Source organism: Ranitomeya imitator, chromosome 1 (assembly GCF_032444005.1).
Source record: "Ranitomeya imitator isolate aRanImi1 chromosome 1, aRanImi1.pri, whole genome shotgun sequence".
Lineage (NCBI taxonomy): Eukaryota > Metazoa > Chordata > Amphibia > Anura > Dendrobatidae > Ranitomeya > Ranitomeya imitator.
The window spans coordinates 728,020,678-728,035,591 of record NC_091282.1 but is presented as its reverse complement, the minus strand read 5'-3'; the positions used below and the strand labels follow the sequence as shown (position 1 = coordinate 728,035,591).

Genomic DNA, 14,914 nt, shown 5'->3' with positions numbered 1-14,914 from the left:
GGTGCTCTATAATTAAACATAAATATCTATCCATCACCAATCGATCCATTTTATTCACCAGTAGCACAGCTATTCATCAGTCAATCTCATATAATAAATTTTAATTTTACTTCTAATACGCCAACATATTCTGCAGCAGTTTACAAATTATTTCTAAATAATATAGTATCTACAGTATTTACATACAACTTAATTTCTCTTGCTCATATCTAGTTTTTCATCTGTCTCTTACGTGAGGCAGTGACCAATGTCACATGTGTGTTCCCCCCCCCCCCAGGATGCGCACGGAGGCGTATTGAGGCCATGGGAGTGCATTGCAGTCATAGGTGTAGCTGTGATTGCAATGCAGAATAAAAGTGAGTATTGGTCCTGGGCAGATTTAAGAAAACCTGCTCTGGGTTTTTGTGCTTTGAAACGGACTACAGAATAATAGTGGTGCAGTCAGTTTCATTCCTGGCTGGGTTTTCCATGTGGCGGAAGGCCACAGGTTGCTTGCAAGAATCCCTGAAGCAGAGGGTTGGGTGTGTCAGGTTCAGTGTAAGCCCGAAGTCACACTTGCGAGTGCAATGCGAGAAACTCGCACAAGTCTCTTGCATCAATACTTGGCAATACCGCCGGCTCTTGGAAACAGAGCGTTCAGCTGCATAGAAATACATGCAGCCGCGCACTCAAATCTGTCTCATATATCTACCACCGTATTTATCTAATATATAATTGCCTAGAATACTACTTCCTGCAATTTGTGCCAACTTCCGTGGCTTTGTCCGGAGCTAATGTCCGGAGCTAATGTCCGGAGCTAATGTCCGGAGATAAGTGACGTCAACAGTGTCCAGTGTCTGATTGGTTGCCGCCTGCTGCGAGCGACCAATCAGAAACGTGCCGTACTGTGACCCACTCCGCCCGCCATTTTGGTGTGATTTTTGAATTTTTACCTCACAGCAAGTTTCTACTGCGTGGAGGCGGGCCCAGTGACGTTGCTCTTCAAGCTCCTGCCGAATTTCGTCAAAAAAATGATAATACCATTTACCAAAACTATATATATTTAGTTGTGAAGTGGTTCAGTGACATTTTCACACCAATTTTGAACTTTTGTTTGGTGTTTTCTCCATATACTGCCTATTATTTTTGTTCTTTCTTACTATTATTTATTAATTGTATTATTTTTACATTTGAATAAATAAAGTATATATGGATTCTAGACTCCCGATTCTTTAGAATCGGGCTGCCATCTAGTCTTTCATAAGTACGTATCCATCCATCTCACGTCTATTACATTTCTTTTACTCATATCTATCTATCATCTATTATCTATCATCTAACATCTATCTAATATATAATTGCCTAGAATACTACTTCCTGCAATTTGTGCCAACTTCCGTGGCTTTGTCCGGAGCTAATGTCCGGAGATAATGTCCGGAGATAATGTCCGGAGATAATGTCCGGAGATAAGTGACGTCAACAGTGTCCAGTGTCTGATTGGTTGCCGCCTGCTGCGAGCGACCAATCAGAAACGTGCCGTACTGTGACACACTCCGCCCGCCATTTTGGTGTGATTTTTGAATTTTTACCTCACAGCAAGTTTCTACTGCGTGGAGGCGGGCCCAGTGACGTTGCTCTTCAAGCTCCTGCCGAATTTCGTCAAAAAAATGATAATACCATTTACCAAAACTATATATATTTAGTTGTGAAGTGGTTCAGTGACATTTTCACACCAATTTTGAACTTTTGTTTGGAGTTTTCTCCATATACTGCCTATTATTTTTGTTCTTTCTTACTATTATTTATTAATTGTATTATTCTTACATTTGAATAAATAAAGTATATATGGATTCTAGACTCCCGATTCTTTAGAATCGGGCTGCCATCTAGTCTATCATAACAGTGTTTCTAGCTCATATCTATCAATTTCACTTACTCAAATCTATCTATATTACATATCAATTTATCTCTATCATATCCATCTCATATCATCTATCTTTTCCATTGATCTCCTCTTGTATACATCCTCCTCTCTTATTCCTATCCATCCATCTATAGCTTTAATACTTATATATCTATCTTTTCCATGCTTCCACCTCTCTCATTCTCACATGCATCTATACCTCTCATACCTATGTCTATCTCTTCCATGCTTCCACCTCTCTCATTCTCACATCCATCTATACCTCTTACATCTATATGTCTTTTCCATGCATCCACCTACACCTCTCATACCTATGTCTATATCTTCCATGCATCCACCTCGCTCTTGTTCTCACATCCATCTATACCTCTCATACCTATGTCTGACTCTTCCATGCATCCACCGCTCTCTCGTTCTCACATTCACCTATACCTTTCACACCTATGTCTTTTCCATGCATCCACCTCTCTCGTTCTCACACCCATCTATACCTTTCATACCTATATGTCTTATCTCTTCCATGCATTTACCGCTCTCTCGTTCTCACATCCATCTATACCTCTCAAACCTAAATGTCTATCTCTTCCATGCATCCACCTATACCTCTCATACCTATGTCTATCTCTTCCATGCATCCACCTCCCTCTCGTTCTCACATCCACCTATACCTCTCAAACCTAAATGTCTATCTCTTCCATACATCCACCTCCCTCTCGTTCTCACATTCACCTATATCACTTATACCTAAATGTCTATCTCTTCCATACATCCACCTACCTCTCGTTCTCACATCCACCTATACCTCTCAAACCTAAATGTCTATCTCTTCCATACATCCACCTCCCTCTCGTTCTCACATTCACCTATATCACTTATACCTAAATGTCTATCTCTTCCATACATCCACCTACCTCTCGTTCTCACATCCACCTATACCTCTCATACCTAAATGTCTATCTCTTCCATACATCCACCTACCTCTCGTTCTCACATCCACCTATACCTCTCATACCTAAATGTCTATCTCTTCCATACATCCACCTCCCTCTCGTTCTCACATCCACCTATACCTCTCAAACCTAAATGTCTATCTCTTCCATACATCCACCTACCTCTCGTTCTCACATCCACCTATACCTCTCATACCTAAATGTCTATCTCTTCCATACATCCACCTCCCTCTCGTTCTCACATCCACCTATACCTCTCATACCTAAATGTCTATCTCTTCCATACATCCACCTCCCTCTCGTTCTCACATCCATCTATACCTCTCATACCTAAATGTCTATCTCTTCCATACATCCACCTCCCTCTCGTTCTCACATCCATCTATACCTCTCATACCTAAATGTCTATCTCTTCCATACATCCACCTCCCTCTCGTTCTCACATCCACCTATACCTCTCATACCTAAATGTCTATCTCTTCCATACATCCACCTCCCTCTCGTTCTCACATCCATCTATACCTCTCATACCTAAATGTCTATCTCTTCCATACATCCACCTCCCTCTCGTTCTCACATCCATCTATACCTCTCATACCTAAATGTCTATCTCTTCCATACATCCACCTCCCTCTCGTTCTCACATCCACCTATACCTCTCATACCTAAATGTCTATCTCTTCCATACATCCACCTACCTCTCGTTCTCACATCCACCTTTACCTCTCATACCTAAATGTCTATCTCTTCCATACATCCACCTCCCTCTCGTTCTCACATCCACCTATACCTCTCATACCTAAATGTCTATCTCTTCCATACATCCACCTCCCTCTCGTTCTCACATCCACCTATACCACTTATACCTAAATGTCTATCTCTTCCATACATCCACCTCCCTCTCGTTCTCACATTCACCTATACCACTTATACCTAAATGTCTATCTCTTCCATACATCCACCTACCTCTCGTTCTCACATCCATCTATACCTCTCATACCTAAATGTCTATCTCTTCCGTGCATCCACCACTCTCTCATTTACACATCTAACCATCTACTCAGTCTGGAATGTTATTAATAAACTGTCCAGGACAAAGTATTTTTGGCAGCGACGTGAGGCTCATGAAGAGCTTAGCATCGTTATGGTGGCGTTTTTGTACAGTGCATTAGAAAAACCTGCTAAATCCACATTCTGGCTTTTTTTTTTCCTCTTTGTGCCTGTAATGTATAAATGTATGCAGGAGACCTAAAGGGTATTTTTTTTTTTTGGTTAAGTCATAAATATAGCAAATCCTGCTAAACAGATGCTTTGAGCAAATCTTTTTTGAAAGTGGATACCAAACCTGCTGATGTGGGGCCCGATAAGGCGTAGGTATTGGTGGAAAAAAAAAAATGGAAACACTGACAAATGTAGGGCCATTACGTCGTGGATCATGACATGCATTAGCTGAAATGTGGGTTTATCTGTTTAAGGCATTTCCACTTTAAATAATCCCTACACTAAACCCCCCTCTTCCTTTGCAATATCAGTACTTTGGTGGGGTCTCCGTGCACACTCTCTGGTACATTAAATATAGAGATTATCTTTCTAATGCAGCAGTTCAGACCTCGAGGTGGGCCATAGAGCCTCGGGTCTAAAGCTAAACCCTCCATAAAGAAAAATAAAAATAATAGCTAGAAAAAAAAAATATGGACACACTAGCTAGAAATTATATACTGAAAACTGACATGGAAGTCCAGCAAAAAAAATGCTTCTTTATCAAAGGATTTTCTACTACCAAAAAAAAGTTATAAAAGTTATAAAATAAAAGCCTATACTCGCCTCTCGGACCAGTGTCGCTCCTCTGCAAGTCATGCCTCGTCCCCCCGGAGGGTCACCTGACATCTACATCAGGAGGAGGTGTTCCCGAGGCGGTTGATCAGCTACAGCCTGCATGTTTCAAATGAACAGTTTCTTCTTGTTTGGACAGAATGTATAGGCTGCAGACAATCAATGGCCACTGACTGACTGCAGCGGTCATATGACGACCCCTGCTAGACGCTGATGTCAGAAGATTGCTGAGGGGACACAGTACAGTGTGTGGAGGAGCGGAACCAGTCTGGGTGTTAAAAACAGTTGTTTTTTATTGTTATTCCACCCTAGGCCCACTAAAGGGGCTGCCAGGTGATAGGGTATAAGTCTGCAGTCCCTTTATGTGGCTGCAGACTTGTGAATCCTTACAGCGCGCAGTGTGCTTACTATCAGGATTCTCTGGTATCAACGCCGGAAACAAGACCGCAAGAATGTAATTTGCAAAAAAAAAAGCAGCCATATGCTGACTAGACTGTCTCTGGCCTCGCTTAATGCAAGAGTATTGAACGAGGCAGAACAAGTCTAGTCGGAATGTGGCCGGATGCCGGATTGCATATTAAAAGTGTGAGGATTCACAAGTCTGCAGTCACATAGACTTGTGGCCTATAGCCAGACAACCCCTTTAACACCTATCCTGTGGATAGAGTCATCAAATGCGAATACCTATAAAAATTTATTAAAGGGATGGCTTCTTCTCATAAAAAAATGAAGCAACATTGCAAATAATGTTGATTACAAATCTCAAATTGTTTTGCATCTACAGTTCCTATGCAGACCTATGTGTTTCCATGGTTACAGACAACAACCCAAAGCTGTGTAGTATGATGGTGGTGTACGGATTTGTCATGGAAAGTTCAGTCCTGGAAACCCTTTTAATAAAAAAATAACCAATGAACAGACTCCTCATTTAAAATCTTACTGTTTTATGTCCTCAGCTCCCTTGCAGGTCTATATACGTCTCAAAAAAAGAATGATAGGAGGAAGTATGATAGCAGCATCATACTCCACTGCTTTGGTTTGTCATCTGTAGCCATGGAAACACGCTGGGCTGCATAGGAGCTGGAGACACAAAACAATAGGAGTTTGTTGCTTCAATTTTTGGTGAGATGAGGCTGCCCCTTTGCTATATCTTTAAAGGGGGGTATCAACTAAGTATCATTTATTCACTGATTAACTAGGTTGGATACGTCATCAATAGTTCAGTCTAGGACAACCCCTTTAATTGGAGCAATAAAAGGAGATCTAGATAAAAATAGTAAAAGGTGTACATGTAGCATGATCTAGGACACATTACAGCTATGTGCACACAGAGTTTTAGAGGAGGTCTGGGAGCAAAAACTGAGCGCAAACTTTCCAAATCCTCCTCAAAAAAAACGCAAAACTCCTCAGAAACGTGGAGGCTCTGCTCTGAGAACTCTGCAAATAGGCTACTCTAAAGCTTTCCGGTTTTATAAAACCCCTGTCTAGTGGCTGAAGTTTGTTATGAAAAAACCACAAACAAATTGAGCTTTACTCACCCTCTCGGGGTCCAGCGCTGAGTCTCTGCCACTGCTCCTGTTATTGTCTGCAGCGTTGAGGTCACGTCGACAGCGCTGCAGCCAATAACTGAGCTCAAAGGATTCGGAGCAGCTCACGTCGTCAATTAGGACGGAGCCACTGAGCTTGCTGATTGTCTGCAGCGCTGTCAACGTGACGTCAGCGCTGCAGATAATAAAAGTCACTGGGAGAAGCGGCGGAGGCTTTAAAATTATGGTTGGTTTAAGTCAATTTTTACTTTCTTGAGAAAACAACACATACACTTTGTGCCCTGAAGTGTACACTGAGGTTTTGGCACGGTGTCGGGATCTGTCATCTGGAGACATACTCATTGTAGTGGGTGGTCAAGTTCAGACGAAGTTTAAAACAAAAGTTCAGAAAGATCTACTTCTTCTGGGTCAGTAGACGAGCACATCACAGAGACAGCAAACCTGGCAGTTGTGGCGGCTCACAGGGCTGTCTTGGCACTAAACTAAAGGCACCATCAAAGCTATAGTCCCAATTAGTAAGATTGGCTAATGTGGCGATAAACTAACGTATCTGCTGCCTTCAAAGTCAAGGAGAAATGTGCGCAGATCTTAGTTTGTTGACTACAGACTAACAGATTCTGGCACATTTCCTCATCCAGTTTTCCTTTACTTATTCACTTTTTTGGATTTTTTTTCTTTGATTTTATAGTAGTTTTTTGGCAATATACTACGTTGCTGGGCAATATACTACGTGACTAGGCAATATACTACGTGACTGGGCAATATACTACGTGACTGGGCAATATACTACGTGACTGGGCAATATACTACGTGACTGGGCAATATACTACGTGACTGGGCAATATACTACGTGACTAGGCAATATACTACGTGACTGGGCAATATACTACGTGACTAGGCAATATACTACGTGGCTGGGCAATATACTACGTGACTAGGCAATATACTACGTGGCTCTGCAATATACTACGTGACTGGGCAATATACCACGTGGCTGGGCAATATACCACGTGACTGGGCAATATACTACGTGACTGGGCAATATACTACGTGGCTGGGCAATATACTACGTGGCTGGGCAATATACTACGTGGGCTGTGCAATATACTACGTGGCTGGGCAATATACTACGTGACTGGGCAATATACTACGTGACTGGGCAATATACTACGTGACTGGGCAATATACTACGTGACTGGGCAATATACTACGTGACTGGGCAATATACTACGTGACTGGGCAATATACTACGTGACTAGGCAATATACTACGTGACTGGGCAATATACTACGTGACTAGGCAATATACTACGTGGCTGGGCAATATACTACGTGACTAGGCAATATACTACGTGGCTCTGCAATATACTACGTGACTGGGCAATATACCACGTGGCTGGGCAATATACCACGTGACTGGGCAATATACTACGTGACTGGGCAATATACTACGTGGCTGGGCAATATACTACGTGGGCTGTGCAATATACTACGTGGCTGGGCAATATACTACGTGACTGGGCAATATACTACGTGACTGGGCAATATACTACGTGACTGGGCAATATACTACGTGACTGGGCAATATACTACGTGACTGGGCAATATACTACGTGACTGGGCAATATACTACGTTGCTGGGCAATATACTACGTGACTAGGCAATATACTACGTGGCTGGGCAATATACTACGTGACTGGGCAATATACTACGTGGGCTATGCAATATACTACGTTGCTGGGCAATATACTACATGACTGGGCAATATATTATGTGACCGGGCAATATACTACGTGGCTGGGCAATATACTACGTGGGCTGTGCAATATACTACGTGACTGGGCAATATACTACGTGACTGGGCAATATACTACGTGACTGGGCAATATACTACGTGGCTGGGCAATATACTACGAGGCTGGGCAATATACTACGAGGCTGGGCAATATACTACGTGACTGGGCAATATACTACGTGACTGGGCAATATACAGTTAGGGCCAGAAATATTTGGACAGTGACACAAGTTTTGTTATTTTAGCTGTTTACAAAAACATGTTCAGAAATAAAATTATATATGTAATATGGGCTGAAAGTGCACACTCCCAGCTGCAATATGATAGTTTCCACATCCAAATCGGAGAAAGGGTTTAGGAATCATAGCTCTGTAATGCATAGCGTCCTCTTTTTCAAGGGACCAAAAGTAATTGGACAATGGACTCTAAGGGCTGCAATTAACTCTGAAGGCGTCTCCCTCGTTAACCTGTAATCAATGAAGTAGTTAAAAGGTCAGGGGTGGATTCCAGGTGTGTGGTTTTGCATTTGGAAGCTGTTGCTGTGAGCAGACAACATGCGGTCAAAGGAACTCTCAATTGAGGTGAAGCAGAACATCCTGAGGCTGAAAAAAAAGAAAAAATCCATCAGAGAGATAGCAGACATGCTTGGAGTAGCAAAATCAACAGTTGGGTACATTCTGAGAAAAAAGGAATTGACTGGTGAGCTTGGGAACTCAAAAAGGCCTGGGCGTCCACGGATGACAACAGTGGTGGATGATCGCCGCATACTTAATTTGGTGAAGAAGAACCCGTTCACAACATCAACTGAAGTCCAGAACACTCTCAGTGAAGTAGGTGTATCTGTCTCTAAGTCAACAGTAAAGAGAAGACTCCATGACAGTAAATACAAAGGGTTCACATCTAGATGCAAACCATTCATCAATACCAAAAATAGACAGGCCAGAGTTAAATTTGCAGAAAAACACCTCAAGAAGCCAGCTCAGTTCTGGAAAAGTATTCTATGGACAGATGAGACAAAGATCAACCTGTACCAGAATGATGGGAAGAAAAAAGTTTGGAGAAGAAAGGGAACGGCACATGATCCAAGGCACACCACATCCTCTGTAAAACATGGTGGAGGCAACGTGATGGCATGGGCATGCATGGCTTTCAATGGCACTGGGTCACTTGTGTTTATTGATGACATAAGAGCAGACAAGAGTAGCCGGATGAATTCTGAAGTGTACCCGGATATACTTTCAGCCCAAATTCAGCCAAATGCTGCAAAGTTGATTGGACAGCGCTTCATAGTACAGATGGACAATGACCCCAAGCATACAGCCAAAGCTACCCAGGAGTTCATGAGTGCCAAAAAGTGGAACATTCTGCAATGGCCAAGTCAATCTCCAGATCTAAACCCAATTGAGCATGCATTTCACTTGCTCAAATCCAGACTTAAGACGGAAAGACCCACAAACAAGCAAGACCTGAAGGCTGCGGCTGTAAAGGCCTGGCAAAGCATTAAGAAGGAGGAAACCCAGCGTTTGGTGATGTCCATGGGTTCTAGACTTAAGGCAGTGATTGCCTCCAAAGGATTTGCAACAAAATATTGAAAATAAAAATATTTTTTTGGGGTTATGTTTATTTGTCCAATTACTTTTGACCTCCTAAAATGTGGAGTGTTTGTAAAGAAATGTGTACAATTCCTACATTTTCTATCAGATATTTTTGTTCAACCCTTCAAATTAAACGTTACAATCTGCACTTGAATTCTGTTGTAGAGGTTTCATTTCAAATCCAATGTGGTGGCATGCAGAGCCCAACTCGCGAAAATTGTGTCACTGTCCAAATATTTCTGGCCCTAACTGTACTACGTGACTGGGCAATATACTACGTGACTGGGCAATATACTACGTGGCTGGGCAATATACTACGTGGCTGGGCAATATACTACGTGGGCTGGGCAATATACTACGTGGCTGGGCAATATACTACGTGGCTGGGCAATATACTACGTGGGCTGGGCAATATACTACGTGGCTGGGCAATATACTACATGGACATACATATTCTAGAATACCCGATGCGTTAGAATCGGGCCACCATCTAGTTGTAAATAATTGGCAAAAAAAGTTCAGTTTTTGTCTAAAAACAGAACCACTTTTTTTGTTATTCTACATGGGCTTTACTCTTCCAATATACGCCCTGTGAACAAGAGTGGTGCTGTTTCCGGGGGAAAAAAGTAGGCCTTTCTTTTATTCTCTACTCACAGGTAACGCCTATAAAAAAAAAAAGTCTGTCTGCTCAAAATGACTGTTCAAACAAAGCACCGATGCTTGGTGCACCCTTGGTGTGACCAAGCAGCTCAGTGCACCTTTCCAGCTACTTATTTTCCATCAATTTTCACCATCTTCTTTCACAAATGAAAGCTCAGGCTTTACAAGAGCCAGAGAACGGCAGAGATAGATGAGAAACAAGTAGGGGTGAAGGCAAACTGATTTGTTTGGTCACATCAAGGGTGCACCGATCGTCTGTGCTTGGTTTGGACAGTCATTTTGTGCTGACATACTCACTTAAAGGCCACAGTCGGACGGCGGTATCAATCAAACTGAGATCAGAACTCAGTGGTTCGGACTGGCCGGCAGCTCTTCTCTTGGGAGACCCACCGGCCAGTCTTTGCATTGCACTCCAATCTCGGTCCCGATTTATACGGCTGTCTGATTGCGCCCTTAGGGGTTATCTGGGGATACAAAATTGATGGTCTATTCTTAAAACAGGCTATCAATATCAAGTTTGGTGTTGGGGGGGTAGGCAGAGTCTCAGCACTCTGATCGTTTAGCCGGGGCGACGAATCACCAGTAAGATATGGTACAGTATCCCCGGCACAGTTTCCTACTTTTGATAGTGCTTGTGCCGATTATTAATATTAACTTCGGCTACCTCCCATTCAAGTGAATATGACAGAGCTGTAATTTCAGACAGGACAACTACTAATAGTTTGGTAAGCAGCGAAAAGGATGTGGTGTTATGGGGGTCTTTCAATTAGCTGATCGCTGGGGGCCCAGGAAATCAAATTTGCACTGATCTAATGTTATCGGCCTACTCTGAGATTATAGAGTTTTGCATTACCGAAAAAAAAAAAAAAAACTTTTTACAGTCCACTTTACCTTGTCCAAAATGTAAAAAGAAAAAAAAATTGTCACATTGCATCATTTCCATCTGAATCTAACATTATATAAAATGGAACAGATACCTGACGGTTGTAATAAAGAGCAGAGAGGCGGCAACTGCTCCAAAAAGGCAGCAGAGGAGGTTGACTCGATAAGCAATGGAGCCGATCGGCAGAAGGACCATCGCCAGTCTGGCCAGCAAAGTGAACAACGGATATCCAGGAGGATGAGCGACCTGATGAAGACCAAAGCACAAAACATTCAGCGCAGACAAATGCGGAGGATTTCTCAAACTAAAGATCCATGTTGATTAGGATCCCTTTAAGGTTATATTAAAGGGGTTGTACGCTTTCACATTAGGCATTTGCTTTGTGATGGAGGCCTCGGGGACTACGAGGCCTTTGTGGGCAATGAGGGCACTGAATTATAACCTACTATATGGGCAAGCGACAGCAGTCTGGCACAATATGAAGCAAGTGACGAGAGGAGGAAGTCAAAGCCAGACCATGCTGTTAATCTTCTATGAGAGCAAAGGATCGGCCATAATAAAATACACGCAATTTTGGTGCAGATTTTGCCCCACTCATTATCCACAAAAAAAAGTGTTTCCCAAACGGCTGGATACATAGATAGTTCTCAACTACTGCTGAGCGAGTATACTCATTGCTCGGGCTTTCCCGAGCACGCTCGGGGGGTCTCCGAGTATTTGTGACTGCTCGGAGATTTAATCTTTGTTGCCCCAGCAGCATGATTTACGGCTGCTAGCCAGGCTGAATACATGTGAGGATTGCCTTTTTGTTAGGGAATCCCCACATGTAATCAAGTTGTCTAGTAGCTGTAAATCATGCAGCTGAGGCGACAAAAACTAAATCTCCGAGCAGTCATAAATACTCGGAGACCACCCGAGCGTGCTCGGGAAAACCCAAGCAATGAGTATATTCGCTCATCACTATTTTCAACCTTGCGTGGTCAGTGCCAGATCCCCACCGCACTGTTTTAACTGCACGCAATGTCATTATGACTACAGCAGCCATCACCGCTGCAACCAATCACTGAATTCATCGACTCGTGCCGTCTACATTATTGGGAGCTGCCGAGCTCTGATTGTAGTTGCTGCAGCCAAAATACCTTATTTTCTTACTAGTATCAAATCATTTGAGGACCATTTTATTGAAAGTGGAAACCCCACGCTTTACGATTTACCAATAATTGTATATATATTTTTGGAGCAAAAATGATCTTGAAATGTTTTTGCTAACCTCAATGTCACAAGAGCCCCTTCGCGGAAAAAAAAAAAAAAAGTATATTGATTAACGCTTGTGTAGACCACACGGTCTCCAGATTAGTGCCAGTCTAACAGACTTTGGGTCTTACCTAAAGGGATCATGACACCATAATTAAGTTTATTAAATAATAAAACTTATTAAAACTGTTAACCCGATTTATTTCATTCTCCCCAGCTTATCCACATTTTGGGTTGATAATAAGCCATGCCACTGTATATACAGTAAAAAGCCTCGCTTTATAATTTTGTTTAATTGGATTTAAAACTTAAAGTAAATTGTGGCATACTGTACTTATAAGTTAGTAAAACTGTGGTTTGAAAATAAATTAATCTACTTTACTCCATGCTTAATTAAACTTCCCTAATTCCTAAAACTGTTAATGAGAGCATTGATTAAACAATAAAATTAATACTTACTCCGAGCTCATAGGCGGCTGTGATCAGCTCCCCTGTGAAAAAATAAATGTAAAACCAATAATTACCATTAGGGAATGACCCTCCTCCAAAGTTTCCCAAATTCAAAAGGCTTGTGCTGGGATTTTGCATTAATTTGACTTGATAAAAATAAATCTAGAGAGATTTAGCAGCATGAAATTTTCTCAGAAATTCCTCCCACTTTCGATTTAGTTACACTGGAAATCATTCCGAGAAAAAAAAAAAAAACATAATGTGTGTTTTATTTCTCATGACTAAATCAAAGAGTAAAAAAAAACAAAATAAAAAACCAGTATGTTCAGAGTCTATATCGTAGAGTATCTTTAATCCGGCATCCAATTATTCAGAAATACTGACAATCTGGAATAGAAGAATGTCCGGACTTTCGCAGCAACACAAGAAGATTGGTATAAGAGAGGGAAAAGGAAATTATCATCATCACATAGTTGCAGATTTTAGGCTAGTATTTTATCCGAGGCGGTCTTCTTACTTTCGATGAACATCAGATTATATAATAATCCGACTTTGATTCAATCCTAGTAATTATGGACTAAAGAAATTTCACCATGTATGAATATCAAGTAATTATGTGAAAAGACATGACATCATTAAAGCGTCATCACAAAATGTACTTCATTTCAATTAAGTTTAATAGTTTTTGTTTCTTCAAATTTTCCATACTATTTTTTTATTAAAAAAAAATAAATGAAAATTCCACTAGGCCTCATAATAGATTCACACTTTCTGTTCTGTACAGAGGACTTTTCAGCAGTTTCATTTACGTGACAGACAGGTAACACAGGACCCACCATTCACAATAGGTTATATCACAGCTCACCTCCTCCTCCTGTACAATGACTGATAACACCTCTATATACAGTAGATAACACAGGATCCACCATTCACAATAGGTGATGTCACAGCTCACCTCCTCCCCCTCCTGTACAATGACTGATAACACCTCTATATACAGTAGATAACACAAGATCCACCATTCACAATAGAGGTCACAGCTCACCTCCTCCTCCTGTACAATGACTGATAACATCTCTACATACAGTAGATAACACAGGATCCACTATTCACAATAAGTGATATCACAGCTCACCTCCTCCTGTACAATGACTGATAACACCTCTATATACAGTAGATAACACAGGAGCCACCATTCACAGTTGGTGATGTCACAGCTCACCTTCCCCTCCTCCTGTACAATGACTGATAACATCTCTATACAGTAGATAACACAGGATCCCCATTCACAATAAATGATGTCACAGTTCACCTCCTCCTCCTTCTGTACAATGACTGATAACATGTCACCACAGTATTCGGTTTTTAATTCGCCATATGGTACTAGAGATATGAGGCCTTTTTATTTAGTGCTCACAGGATTCTCTGGTGGGTGTATCTTTAGGCTGCTCTGCATTATTACACTGTGAGCCACACCCCTTTGGAAAAGACCATAAAAATCAACACCAAATAAAAAGGTCCATAGTTCTGCAACCAAAAGAAGGATTTAAAAAATACAAAGTAGCATACTCAGGGGAGCAGTGGGAATAAAAAAAGAACAAAAACCCACTTTTGATCTGGTGACAGGTCATTTTTAAAGTGTAACTGATGTATCAGGAAAAATTGGAACAGAATGTTTGTGTCGGTCTCAAGCTCCTCCCCTCCCCATAGAACTTTATGAGCACCAACTGTCATCTCCTATCTCAGTAATGGAAAAGTCTGTAGTTACTGAATATACAGATTTTACCCACTAACTGAGAATGTAAAATCAGTCCAGGAGGAGTAAGAAGCAGATTTCCCTGAGGAGATAGTTCACTAAGTTTCACGTGTACTATTGATCTATGGGTAAAACAAAAAAAAAGTTACTATTAGGCCTAGTCGTCAGTGTGAAAATTGCAAGATTTCTGATTTTTTTTTCTTTTAGTATATAATATGATATAGGATGAATGTATTTTGTTTTTGCTTTTTTTAAGATAAAAAGAGAGAAAAAGTTTTTTTTTTCATA

The 14,914-nt window shown here is 41.4% G+C and overlaps 1 protein-coding gene across 2 annotated transcripts in view; it reads right to left on the bottom strand.

The window, feature by feature from the left end:
• The window catches only part of TMEM260 (transmembrane protein 260), a 108,008-nt gene that overhangs the window by 60,745 nt on the left and 32,349 nt on the right, over positions 1 to 14,914 (bottom strand). For both annotated transcript variants that reach the window (XM_069732951.1, XM_069732960.1), the window contains exons 3-4: positions 12,880 to 12,911; positions 11,261 to 11,412 (exon numbers count right to left, since the gene is read on the bottom strand). In XM_069732951.1, coding sequence (XP_069589052.1) covers positions 11,261 to 11,412; positions 12,880 to 12,911 — 184 coding nt within the window. The remainder of the gene's footprint in view (positions 1 to 11,260; positions 11,413 to 12,879; positions 12,912 to 14,914) is intronic.